Source organism: Chrysochloris asiatica, unplaced genomic scaffold (assembly GCF_000296735.1).
Source record: "Chrysochloris asiatica unplaced genomic scaffold, ChrAsi1.0 scaffold00105, whole genome shotgun sequence".
Classification (NCBI taxonomy): Eukaryota; Metazoa; Chordata; class Mammalia; order Afrosoricida; family Chrysochloridae; genus Chrysochloris; species Chrysochloris asiatica.
Window position 1 is genome coordinate 4,931,541 of NW_006408623.1, and position 13,180 is coordinate 4,944,720.

The following is a 13,180-nucleotide window of genomic DNA, read 5'->3' on the forward strand; positions in this document are numbered from 1 at the left end:
CTGCCTGATCTGTGCCTCTGCTGTGGGAGCACCCCAGCCCGCTGCACCCAGACAATGCTGTCTCCTGGAAGTATGTACCACGAGGTAAAGATGCAACCCCTCGTCAGGAGTGAGGTGTGTGAGTGAGAGATAGAGCGTGAGTCCTTCAAGCAGACGGGTGCTAATCCTTGTCGTGAGCCGCTTCCCATAAGCCTTTGTAATCAGAGCAGACATTAATAACAGCTTGCTTCCCAGGCGGCACCATGTACTGTTTTGTGGAGTAAGCAGCCAGACAGTCCCAGTGCAGGTTCTGCTATCAAAGCCCCTATGTGCCTTCGGAACAGCCAACTTGGGGGTCCATGGGGGCAGCTGCCATCCTCATTGGTTTAGTAAAGATAGACTTGTCTTCCTGTGGCCAGTGAAGTAGATGAGGCTACATTAGCATCAAGTCCCTCTGGGTTACCCATGTGCCGGAGTTGTGTGCTGGGACCGTGCGCTCTAGACTGGAATAAGTTCAGGTGCTGTGTGAGACTGGCATTCCTGGGGTACCACGTGGTCAGATACACACGGCTTCAGAGAGGACATTTCCACACCCGGCCAAGAACAAGCAGCTGGGACCCAGCGGTTAGCAGTGGTCTGCCCAGCCACACCTTCCTTGGCCTCTGACCGTCCCTAAGAACAGGAGCAGGAAGGAATCAGGGGTCCTGCCTCCACACTCCCCAGAGACTCTACCCCCAAGTTCCTGACACCAGCTGGGGTCCCCATGGCTCCCTCGGGAAACTCAGAATTGGTGTCCAGCCTGGGTCTGATCACAAGGCCTGCGCAGAGGTTTCATTGCTGTTTTGAACTCTGGTCACCAGGGGCGGAGCCAGAGGGGAGGACCAGGATGGGGCTGGAGAGGATGCTGAGGGACAGAGGGCAGGCAACTGTGGTGTCCTACTCCAGGAAGTGATGATGAGCCCTCATTCCATCCGTGGGTGCTGCCAGCACGCACACTGCAGCATGGCCAGGCATTCCCTACCTCAGGGGCAGTGTCAGCTTCCTCTAAATGTCTGCACAATAATTAGAGGAACTAGGCCTTGCTGTGAGGCAAATGGGGTGCATTCAAACCTTCTCAGCTCAGCTCAGGCCTGCGCTTTCCCGAGATGACCACACACATGCACACATACTTATATACATGTATATGCACAGCATAATAAACACAAGCTCACATGATCATGTGTCTACACACACATGAATGGGCAACACACACATGCAGCTGAGCGTGCAGTCACATGTGTGCACATAATACATACATATGTATATACATGTATATGCACAGCATAAACACATGCTCACATGGCTGTGTGTATACACACATGAATGGACAATACACACACATGCAGCTGTGTGTGCACATGGGCACATGTGTGCACACAACACACATGCATACATACTTATACACATGTATGCACAGCACAAACACACGCCCACATGTGTATACACATACGGACAATATACACAATACAGTTGTGCATGCACACGGCCACATGTGCACACATGACACACATATGCATGTGCATGCACGGTATAAACACATGCTCACATGATCATGTGTATACACATATGAACGAACAACACACACATGCAGCTGTGCATGCACACAGTCACATGTGTGTACATATCACACATACACATGCAGGCATTGTACATCACACATATACATAAGACACAAACATGTGTACACATTTGTGTTTAGGTGCAGTGGAATCCGTTCCAACTCACAGTGACCATGTGTGGGATTTAGAAGCTGTAAATCTTTGCAGGAGCAGCAAGTTTCGTCCTTCTTCCTCAACATGGCTGGTGGGGGGCTCCAACTACCATCTTTGAGGTTAGAAGTCCATTGCCTATTCTACAGTCACCATGCCCCCTATGTGTACACATGCACACATATACACACATGCACACATACACGCATACAGATGTGTGCATGTATACAAAGGCATCAAAAATTCATGCAGACCTCACCTACAGGAGCGTTCACTGATCATGAAATGCCCAGTGTTAGACTCCACAGAGAAACGAGACCAGAGAGTGCGGCTTAATAGCAAAGACAGGTTTATTTAAGACAAACCTGGGAGGGGGTTGCTGACCAGAGTCAGAAAGACTCCCGCACAGGCTTTGGGCCTTAGGACTGTCTTTGATAGGAACAGGCAATTGAAACTACGGGAAATAGAAATTTAAGAGAGTTATGGTAATTGGTCTCAAATTGCTGCTCTCAGGTTCCCTCACCTGGCCTTGGCTGGGTCCTATGTGGTCACACTCCAGAGCTCTCTAAGCAGGAAGGTGTGTGAGGGAGTAGCTGGCTCCCCATCTTGGAGAGGTTTCTTCTCGGTAGGACCTCACGCAGCCCTGTCCCCTGCAGGTGGAAATCAGCCCGCTGGAGAATGCCATTGAGACCATGCAGCTGACCAATGACAAGATCCACAGCATGGTCCAGCAGCATCTGGATGACCCCAGCCTGCCCATCAACCCGCTCTCCATGCTCCTGAACGGCATCGTGGACCCGGCCGTAATGGGTGGCTTCGCCAATTACGAAAAGGTATGTGGTGCATGCGTGTACTGTTCCTCACATCTGGGTCCTGGGATGAAGGGGGTCCCACATGCTGCACTCGAGCCTGAACTTGATATCCGGCCTCTGAGGTCTCCTCCCACAATGCCTGAGCCTGCAGAGGCTTCCTGTGTAGGCAGCCGGGGTCCAGGCCTGGGCATTCTCAGAGCCAGATGACCTCCATTGCCCTTACATCCCAGCTGGGCTAGTGTGGACATCTTCCTGGTGTGAAACATGTTGTCGATACCCCAGACACTGCCTCGGCCCCTCTTGAGCACTAGTGGGTCAGCATAAACCTTACCCCCATGGGTCTCCAGAGGGAGAACTGGGGTGCACCGCCTTACCTCATATGAGGTCACTAATGAGTAATCAGAGGTACTTACCGCCAAAAGCTCAAGAAATCCAATCTGTATTCGTTTTAGCGAGATTAAGGCTTATTTATTCAGTTTTGTGAAATCAGGCTTCAGACTCAGTAGACATGGACAGACATGAGGCACATCCGGCTCACTAAGAATTGTAATCCCCTGTCTGGAGAAAGTCCTTCCCCCAGTTCCTCTTTACTGAGAACTTCGGGGTTCATGATCTACCCAGAAAGTTGCCTATTGATCTTTGATGGCAGCATTCTCAATTATTTTTCCTCTTCCCCATGAGCTTCCCCTAGTTCCTTGATGGGTGTATTCTTACTGTAAAGTTTCTAGTGGGTCAAACAAGTCATCTTCCCCTCTCATGAGCTTCCTTTGTTATGCTAGCCTGCTACCCCCTGGACGCCCCTCAGTTCTGGTGATGGGCATTCTACCAGTTATTTCTCACATTGGGCACCCTTAAGGAGACCTGGAGTCATTAAAGGCCTAGAAATGCAAAGTTCCAGAAAGACAGATGGATAAGAGTCTTTAGAAATAGGGTGGCTAGGCTGGGACAGGAGGCCACCTGCTCATCTCTGAGAAGTTGCGCACTGGGAAAGGGTTGGGGGGGGCGCGGAAGCGGAAGTGCGCAGAGACAGAGTAGACAAGAGGGCGAGGCTGTGTGGTCAAAACCACCGGAAACGGAAGTGCGCTGACACAGGGTAGACAAGAGGCGTGACTGTCTGGTCAAAACCACCGGAAACGGAAGCGCTCTGACGGTAGACAGGAGGTGTGGCTGTCTGGTAAAGACCACCGGAAACGGAAGTGCACAGAGGCCGGGTAGATAGGAGAGGAGGCGTGGCTCTCTGGTCCTTGACAGCTGTGTGGTTTAGAGTGAGGAGCTTCCAGCTCCTAGCCATGCCCGTTGGATACCTCAAGCTATGGCAGTTTTCCCGATACCACAGCCAAGTGGAGAAGTTGAGATTGAGGCCCCCCTGGCTTCTGGGCAGAAGGGAAATTGGCAGGCTGTGCAGGGCGGTCATTTGGGAAGGGAGGGCTTCGTACTCTATGGTCTGGGGCGTAGATCTGCCCTGGGAAAGACACATGACACGTGGGCAGCCAGGGAAGGCTGGGAACATCCACCCAGCTGGACCGAGTGGTGAGGTCAGTTGTGCTGGTCTCCGAGGACTGGGGTGTAGCTGTGAGCGCCCCTCTTGGCTGCCCGTTTGCAGTTGCCTTTCTGAGGGTTCAGGGGAGTGTGGGAGAGAGAGGAGGGCCCGCACTCGGCAGGGCAGATGCTGCGTTGGGTGAGGAATGAGCCCGAGTGTCCTCCTACCCACAGGCCTTCTTCACCGAGCGCTACCTGCAGGAGCACCCGGAGGGCCTCGAGAAGATCGAGAAGCTCAAAGACCTGATCGCCTGGCAGGTAACGTGTCCAGGGGTCACCTGGAGGGGCTAGGGGCTTCGAGGTAGGTGGGTAGGCCAGGTCTGCCTGGCCCCTGCGCACACGCATGCCCAGCACCCTGAGAGGCTCAGAACCCAGGCAGAGCACACACAACCGTGTCTGCCCCTGGATACCTCTGGCCACCGTGTGGTCCCCTGAGTACCTGGATCCGAGTGTCAGTACACCCTGTCCTGGAAGCAGGCGAGGGATCTGTTCTTACTGGGATTGGTTCACCCGCTGCTGGACGATGTTCCTTTATCGGCTGTTGATAGAGAGTCGGGCAAGCGTGGAGCCCGGAAGTCTTAGCAAAGATGAGGCACTCGGGGCGGGACTCTTGAGGGGTGTCTGGTCAGTGCTGGACGTCTGACAGGTGCTGGTCGGAAGCTGTGGGACTCCCATGCCTCCCAGTCTCCTGGTCCTGGCCGGCTGTGGTGTGAGCCTGTGCTACAGTTTTCCTGCTGCAGTTCTGCCTGTGGTTTGCAGGTCAGCCCATATTCCTGGGATCTCTGAGAGTTCCCTTCCAGGCAGACCTCACAGTGATCGGTGTCATGTTTGACTGTAAGTGTCTTAATGGTGCGTTTATGCTTCTTGGTAGCATAGTGGTTACGAATCGGGCTGCGAACCACAAGGTCAGCAGTTCAAAACTACCAGCTGTTCCGCGGGAGAAGATGAGGCATTCTGCTCCCATAAAGATTTACAGCCTCAGAAACCCTGTACAGGGTCGCTAGGAGTCGGAACTGACTCCACAGCACACAGCCACCACCACCATGCTTCTTGGGACCTTCTAGAGTCTGATGGAGCAGAGGCAAGATCTACTGTGGGCCCCGGTTTCTCGAGTGTGAGACAAGAGGGATGCCTTAGGTATCGCCACAGCTCAGCCCTGAGTGTGAAGATGAGTGGAAGAGCTACAGGGACAGCTGAGGGGAGGGACATCACATGCCTGGGCTTCAGACCACAGGCCCAGGTCTGACCAGGAGTCTGGACACCCAGGTGGGGCCTGAGGTCAGACTGACAGGAGGGCAGAATACCTATGGTACCCATGCTCTGCTCCATGCAGGGTCTCATTTAACAGTTTCTCCGTCTCAGCTTACTCATAGGTGAGGCTCCATGACAGGCCAAGGCTGAGCTTTAGTTAGAAGCAGAATGTCCAGTGGTCTAAGAGTGGCACAATTTGTATCACTCAAAGTATCAGCAGAGTCACCCATGGTGGGCAGGTTTCAGCAGGGTTCCAGACCAGAAGGAGGAGAGACGGGCCCCTCTGAATGGTTAGCCACTGAACATCGTATGAGAAGCAGCAGAGCATTGTCAGACAGTGCCGAGAGATGAGCCCTCAGGTTGGAAAGCACCTAAAATACAATTGAAGAAGAGCTGCCTCCTCAAAGTAGGACTGACTTTAAAGACAAGGATGGAGCAAAGCTTTTAGGACCTTTATTTGCTGATGGGGCACAACTCAGAATGAAAAGAGACAGCTGCAAACATCCATTCATCAATGGAGTAAGGAATGTATGAAATATGAACCTTTGAAAATTAGAAGTCATCAAAAACGAAATGGAACACATAAAGATCAATATCCCAGGCATTAGAGAGCTGAAATGGACTGGTATTGAACATACTGAATCCGACAATTATATGATTTACTAGGCTAGGAATAAAAAAAATGAAGCGTAATAGTGTTGCATTAATTATCAGGAAAAGCATCTCAAGATCTATCTTGAAGTACAGTGCAGTGTGAGATAGGATAACGTCCATACATCTGCTAGGAAGACCAGTTAATACCACTATTATTCAAATTTATACACCATCCACTACACTAAAGCCAGTGATGATGAAATTGAAGAATTCTACCATTTTCTTCAGTCTGAAATCGATCGAACATGCACTCAAGATGTATTGATTATTACTGGTGATTGGAATGTGAAGGTTTGAAACATGGTCTTGGTAATAGCAATGATACTGGAGTAGAACTTTGCAAGACCAACACCTTCTTCATTGCAAACATTCATATGGGCCTAGCCAGATGTAATACACAGGCATAAAGTTGACTATTTCAGTGGGAAGAGACAATGGAGAAGTTCAACATCATCAGCCAAAACAAGACCAGGGGCCAGCTGTAGTACAGACCATCAGTTGCTCATATGCAAGTTCAGATTGAAGGTGAAGAAACTTAAAATGAGTTCACAAGAACCCAAATATGACCTGAGTATATCATACGTGAATTTAGAGATCATCTCAAGAACAGATTTGATGCACTAGACACTGATGACTGAAGACCAGAAGAGTTGTTGGATGACATCAAGAACATCATCTATGAAGAAAACAAACTGTCATTAAGAAGACAAGAAAGAACAAAAAGACCAAAATGGATGTAAAAGAAACTCTGAATCTTGCCCTCTAGTGTAGAGAAGCTAAAGCAACCGGAAGAAATGAGGAAGTATAAATGCTGAACAGAAGAATTCAAAGGGCAGCTCGAGAAGACAAAGTCAAGTATTGTAATAAAATGTGCAAAGACCTAGAGTTAGAAACCCAAAAGGGAAGAACACGCCCAGCAGTTCTCAACTGAAAGAACAGAAGGGAACATTCAAGCCTCTGGTTGCAATATTGAAGGATTTTCGGGGCCACATGTGGATTGATGCGCCAAACATCAAAAGAAGATGAAAGGAATACTCAGAGTCACCGTACCATAAAGAATTGATCAATGCTCAACAATTTCAAGAGGTAGCAGATGATCAAAGCTGATGGTACTGAAGAAAGAAGCCCATGCTGTGCTGAAGGCTTTGGTAAAAAACAAGTCTCCAGGAATTGACAGAATACAAATTGAAATGCTTCATCAAATTGATGCAGTGCTGGAGACATGCAATCTACTATACCAAGAAATTTGGAAGGCAGCTAGCTACCAGACTGAAAGCTGACTGGAAGAGAGCCATATTTGTACCCACTTCCAAGAAAGGTGACTCAACGGAATATTGAAATCATCTAACAATATCAGTAATAGCACATGCAAGTAAATTGTGCTGAAAATGATTTAAAAATGGAGCTGCCAGAAATTCAAGCCAGACTCAGAAGAGGATGTGGAACAAGGGATGCTATTGCTGATATCAGGTCGATCTTGGCTAAAAGCAAGAATACCAAAAAGAAGTTTACTTGTACTTCATTGACTATGCAAAGATTTTCAACTGTGTGGATCATAACAAATGATGGATACCATTTCGTAGAAAGAGTATTCCAGAACACTTTATTGTGCCCATGAAGATAGACCAAGTGCCCATGAGGTCAACCTGTGCATAGATCAAGAGGCAGTCATTCAAACAGAACAAGGGGATGCTGGATGGTGTAAAATCAGCAAATGTGTGCACCAAGGTTGCTTTCACCGTACTTATTCAATCTGTAGGGTCAGTGAAAAAGAACAAGACCCCCAGTGAGATGGATTGACACAGTGGGCTCAAGCGTCACAGTTGTGAAGATGGCGCAGTGTTTTGTTCTGTTGTACACAGGGTTGCTATGAGTCAGAACTGACTTGCCGCCACCTAACAACAGCACCAGTTTATCTGTATGCTGAGCTAATAATTCAAGAAGCTGGATTATATGAAGAAGAACGTGGCATCAGAATTGGCGGAAGACTCATTAACAACCTGCAATATACTGGTGACACAACCTTGCTTGTTGAAACTCAAGAGGACTTGATGAAAATCAAAGACCTCACCCTTTGGTATGGATTGCACTTAAATATAAAGCAAATGAAAATCCTCACAACTGGACCAATAAATAATATCATGATAAATGGATTGAAGTTTCCAAGACTTCAGTTTCCTTGGATCCACAATCAATGCTCATGAAAGCAGCAATCAAGAAATCAAAAATCGTATTCAATTATGCAAATCTATTGCACAAACTTCTTTAAAGTGTTCAAGAGCAAAGAGATCAATTTGAAGACTAAGACGTGCCTAACCCAATCCATGGTATTTTTCAGTTGTCTCGTATGCATGTAAAAGTTGGACAATGCATAAGGCCGACCTTAGAAGAATAACGCATTTGAATTATGGTATGCGAGAAGAATATTGAAAGTGCCATAGATTACCAATAGAACCAAACAAATGTTTGTCTAAGAAGTACCGTCAGAATGCTTCTTACAAACAAATATGGCGAGACTTCGTCTCTCACTCTTTGGACATGTTGTCAGTCCCTGGAGAAGGACATCATGCTTGATAAAGTGGAGGGTCAGTGTAAAAGAGGAAGACCCCCCCTAACAACATGGATTCACACAGTGGCAGCAACAATGGACACAAACACAACAGCAGTTGTGAAGATGGCATAGTACTGGGCCGTGTTTCATTGTGTTGTGTATATGGTTGGTATGAGTCAGAACAACACGTACTTTTATATGGGGACACTCACAGCTCAGTGATGAATTCCCACCTTTCAGGTAAGCGGCCTGTGTACTCTTCCTGACCAAGGCAACTTAAGCCCTGCCACCACCCAACTGTCAGTGGAAGCTTGTGTTCTGCTGTGATGCTGAACAGCTTTCATCAGAACTTCCAGGCTAAAACAGACCAGGAAGAAAGGTCTGACAATAGACTTCTGAAAATCAGTCTGTGAAAACCTTGTGAATCACAGTGGTGCAATTCACAAGCATTCGTGTGGATGGAGCAGAAGTCAGCATGTATCCCATCATACACCGGGTAACCAGGAGTTGGCACCAACTCAGCAGCTGTTAACAACACACATTGGAGTCTCTCATTGCAGCCGTGGTGTCAGCACATCTCCCTGGGGGTCTCCTTCTTTTCAGCTGACCCTCTACTTTACCAAGCCAATGTTCTTCTCCAGGGACTGGTCCCTTTGATACTTCAAGAGAAATCTGTTTTGTTTTGTGTTTTTAAATTGAACATTATATTACAGGGGGTCAGGGGCTAGATCTTCGTTATAAAGTCACAAGCCTATGGAATCTGTTTGTCTTAGAGTTGTTTTGTGATAAGCAGCTGTCAGAGCTGACCCAAAGACACCTGGTTAGTAACCAGTGGTTTATTTATATGGATCTAAGTCTCCCTTCAGCCATGTCTCTGTGTTTTGGAAAATAAAGAAATTAATTAAATTAAATAACTAGGAGGAGAGTTTAACTTTCTGAACGATTTCATTTTGTATGTTGTTGAAACCAAAGAGTACAAAAATTGTAAACTCTGAAGGTGATAAAACCATTGCTACATGAAAACCAGTTTGGTCTGCAAAACTTGTATTGATTTCTTTTTTTCCTGAAAGCTTTTACAGCAAATTGGATTCTAAGAGTTTCAAGTCCTGCAGAGGAAAATAATTTGTTCCCCAGAGAGCAGCTTTATGCCAACACTGTCATCGTCCCTAATAACTTTATTAAGGATGGAGTTTAAAGCTGTTCACAGGAAAAGTTTGAGAGAAAGAATCCACTTTCTAGTAACTTCATAAAATCAAAACATGATGAATTATACACATTCACAACTTTACCCGTGCGTTTGCCTTTGTTTGCAAGTGGAATGGAAAAGTCCTGCGCTCGTTAACATTATTCATACACAGTGTTGTTTTTAATATGGGGTATTGGAATGCTTTCTTCTGTTTGAGTTTGGTTTGATTTTTCCTGAGACTCGCTCAGGACACAGTGTATTTTCCTTCTTGAATCGCCAGGACATTTTTGCAGCATTTCCATCACGGATGTCTAATCAGTGCATCTCCGCTGCTTACAGCCATTGGGGCTGGAGAATAAGTCCTTGGCAGGAGCAGTTCAGCTTTGCTTCATCTCTGAAATGGCGAGTGGTAGAGGCCTGGGATCGGGGTATGCAGTGCGGACTGCATGGAGATTCCACCAGGCCTCCAGCTTGCATCTAATACCAGGTCACGAGTGACTGCCAGCCATGGAGAGAAGTCGCAGCCCCAGCCCCTGTGGCAGCTGTCAGTTTGCCTCCTGCCAGACATGCCACCACCTGTGAGAAGTGTGCACATTTTTGTTCCGGAAGGACCAAGATGAAGGTGCAGGCTTACTCTGCCTCACCTCGGGCAGCGACCCTGACTGTTTAGGGACCACCTGATGAGAGGAGTGGCTCCCCGAAGAATTCTGTATGCCCCCAGGGAACAGCCAGAGGGGTAGCTCTGTGCTCTGAGAGCCACAAGAAATGACTGTTCATGGGATCCACCCCGGAGCAAACCAAGACACCGGAGAAGAACTCAGAAGTCTGTTTCTCAAAGTAGTCCAAGAGATTTTGATGGTCAGCTAGGTTTGAACCTACTGAACTCATTGGTTTCCAAGGGCCAGTTCAGTTATAAGAGCTGTCAGTTCTGTTTGTGTATCAACACAAACAAGCAAACTCATTCCCATTCCCGTTGAGTCAGCTCCCAGTCATGGCTCCCCCTCATGTTTCCGAGCAGGACCACACCCCTGGGGTTGTCAGTGATTGTCAGTTCATGTAAGTAGATTGCATGGCCTTTCTTCGATAGTACTGCTCGGTGAATTCAACCCACCAACTTTCTGGTTAGTAGCAGAGAGCAAGCTGTTTGCATGGCAGAGAGCAAACCAGGGCCCTTACTTGTGTATTACGCACCTCACGAATGGGAGTGTCTTTCCCACAAAGCATGGCTTTCTTTCCTTTGCAATCACAGCTGCAGCTCAGTCCCAGGCAGACACAGAACTGGGATCAGATCCTGCCCCAAGATGTCTGAGACCTAGTGGGGTGGAGCGTGTGTGAATTCCCACACCTTGTAACTTTCACCTGCCAAATTACCGTTCCTGCAGGCCAGGAGACCTTCGCCAAGTGGCTCTAGCTGATTTCCAGCTAATAGTTTTGTTGATAAAGAAGCTCCAGCCAATCAAGAGGTCTGTCATGCTGATCAAAAATTGCAGCCTGGTGAGTGAGACTAAATGAAAATCCTCACCATTGAACCAATAAATAACATCGTGATGGAAGGTGTGCCTAACCCAAGCCATGGTATTTTCGTTTGCCTCACGTGCATGTGAAAGTTGGACAATGAATAAGGCAGACCTTACCCCTCCACATCCGAAATGAGGCTTTCAGTACAACACAGAGATATCAGCTCTGCCACATGAAGGCCGCCATCCACGCCTCCCAGTTCGACCGTAAAGATGGTGGGATTGGCTCCATCAGGCATGTTTTTAGCACAATGCTGAAAGTTTGGAAAATGTAATAAGATCCTACTCATGTTTTTCAATATACAAAATAGTTTATGGAGACTTAAGTACAATAGCAAAAATAAGCAAAGACTCCACACCTACAAGCTGGCCGGACTTGAACGTTGGGGTCACCTTCCCACCCAGACAGACAGACACAGAGATAGCCTCCACCTGAGGCAGCACACAAGTCATGGAAGGATTGCAGAGCGTCTTCTTCATTGTTGGGCCTACTTGAACTGCAGCGAACCCCCCCCCCCTGAAGTTGGGGGGAAGGGCTACAGGGGCAGCTGGGGGGAGGGACATCACATGCCTGGGCTTCAGACCACAGGCCCAGGTCTGACCAGGAGTCTGGACACCCAGGTGAGGCCTGAGGTCAGCCTGACAGGAGGGCAGTACATCACACATATACATAAGACACAAACATGTGTACACATTTGTGTTTAGGTGCAGTGGAATCCGTTCCAACTCACAGTGACCATGTGTGGGATTTAGAAGTTGTAAATCTTTGCAGAAGCAGCAAGTTTCGTCCTTCTTCCTCAACATGGCTGGTGGGGGGCTCCAACTACCATCTTTGAGGTTAGAAGTCCATTGCCTATTCTACAGTCACCATGCCCCCTATGTGTACACATGCACACATATACACACATGCACACATACACGCATACAGATGTGTGCATGTATACAAAGGCATCAAAAATTCATGCAGACCTCACCTACAGGAGCGTTCACTGATCATGAAATGCCCAGTGTTAGACTCCACAGAGAAACGAGACCAGAGAGTGCGGCTTAATAGCAAAGACAGGTTTATTTAAGACAAACCTGGGAGGGGGTTGCTGACCAGAGTCAGAAAGACTCCCGCACAGGCTTTGGGCCTTAGGACTGTCTTTGATAGGAACAGGCAATTGAAACTACGGGAAATAGAAATTTAAGAGAGTTATGGTAATTGGTCTCAAATTGCTGCTCTCAGGTTCCCTCACCTGGCCTTGGCTGGGTCCTATGTGGTCACACTCCAGAGCTCTCTAAGCAGGAAGGTGTGTGAGGGAGTAGCTGGCTCCCCATCTTGGAGAGGTTTCTTCTCGGTAGGACCTCACGCAGCCCTGTCCCCTGCAGGTGGAAATCAGCCCGCTGGAGAATGCCATTGAGACCATGCAGCTGACCAATGACAAGATCCACAGCATGGTCCAGCAGCATCTGGATGACCCCAGCCTGCCCATCAACCCGCTCTCCATGCTCCTGAACGGCATCGTGGACCCGGCCGTAATGGGTGGCTTCGCCAATTACGAAAAGGTATGTGGTGCATGCGTGTACTGTTCCTCACATCTGGGTCCTGGGATGAAGGGGGTCCCACATGCTGCACTCGAGCCTGAACTTGATATCCGGCCTCTGAGGTCTCCTCCCACAATGCCTGAGCCTGCAGAGGCTTCCTGTGTAGGCAGCCGGGGTCCAGGCCTGGGCATTCTCAGAGCCAGATGACCTCCATTGCCCTTACATCCCAGCTGGGCTAGTGTGGACATCTTCCTGGTGTGAAACATGTTGTCGATACCCCAGACACTGCCTCGGCCCCTCTTGGGCACTAGTGGGTCAGCATAAACCTTACCCCCATGGGTCTCCAGAGGGAGAACTGGGGTGCACCGCCTTACCTCATATGAGGTCACTAATGAGTAATCAGAGGTACTTACCGC

At 48.3% G+C, this 13,180-nt stretch overlaps 1 protein-coding gene across 1 annotated transcript in view; it reads left to right on the forward strand.

Annotated features, from left to right (window-relative positions):
• DOCK1 (dedicator of cytokinesis 1) overlaps positions 1–13,180 on the forward strand; it is a 576,252-nt gene that overhangs the window by 534,303 nt on the left and 28,769 nt on the right. Inside the window, exons 46-47 of the mRNA XM_006867474.1 lie at positions 2,384–2,560; positions 4,253–4,336. Of these exons, the coding sequence (XP_006867536.1) occupies positions 2,384–2,560; positions 4,253–4,336 (261 nt within the window). The remainder of the gene's footprint in view (positions 1–2,383; positions 2,561–4,252; positions 4,337–13,180) is intronic.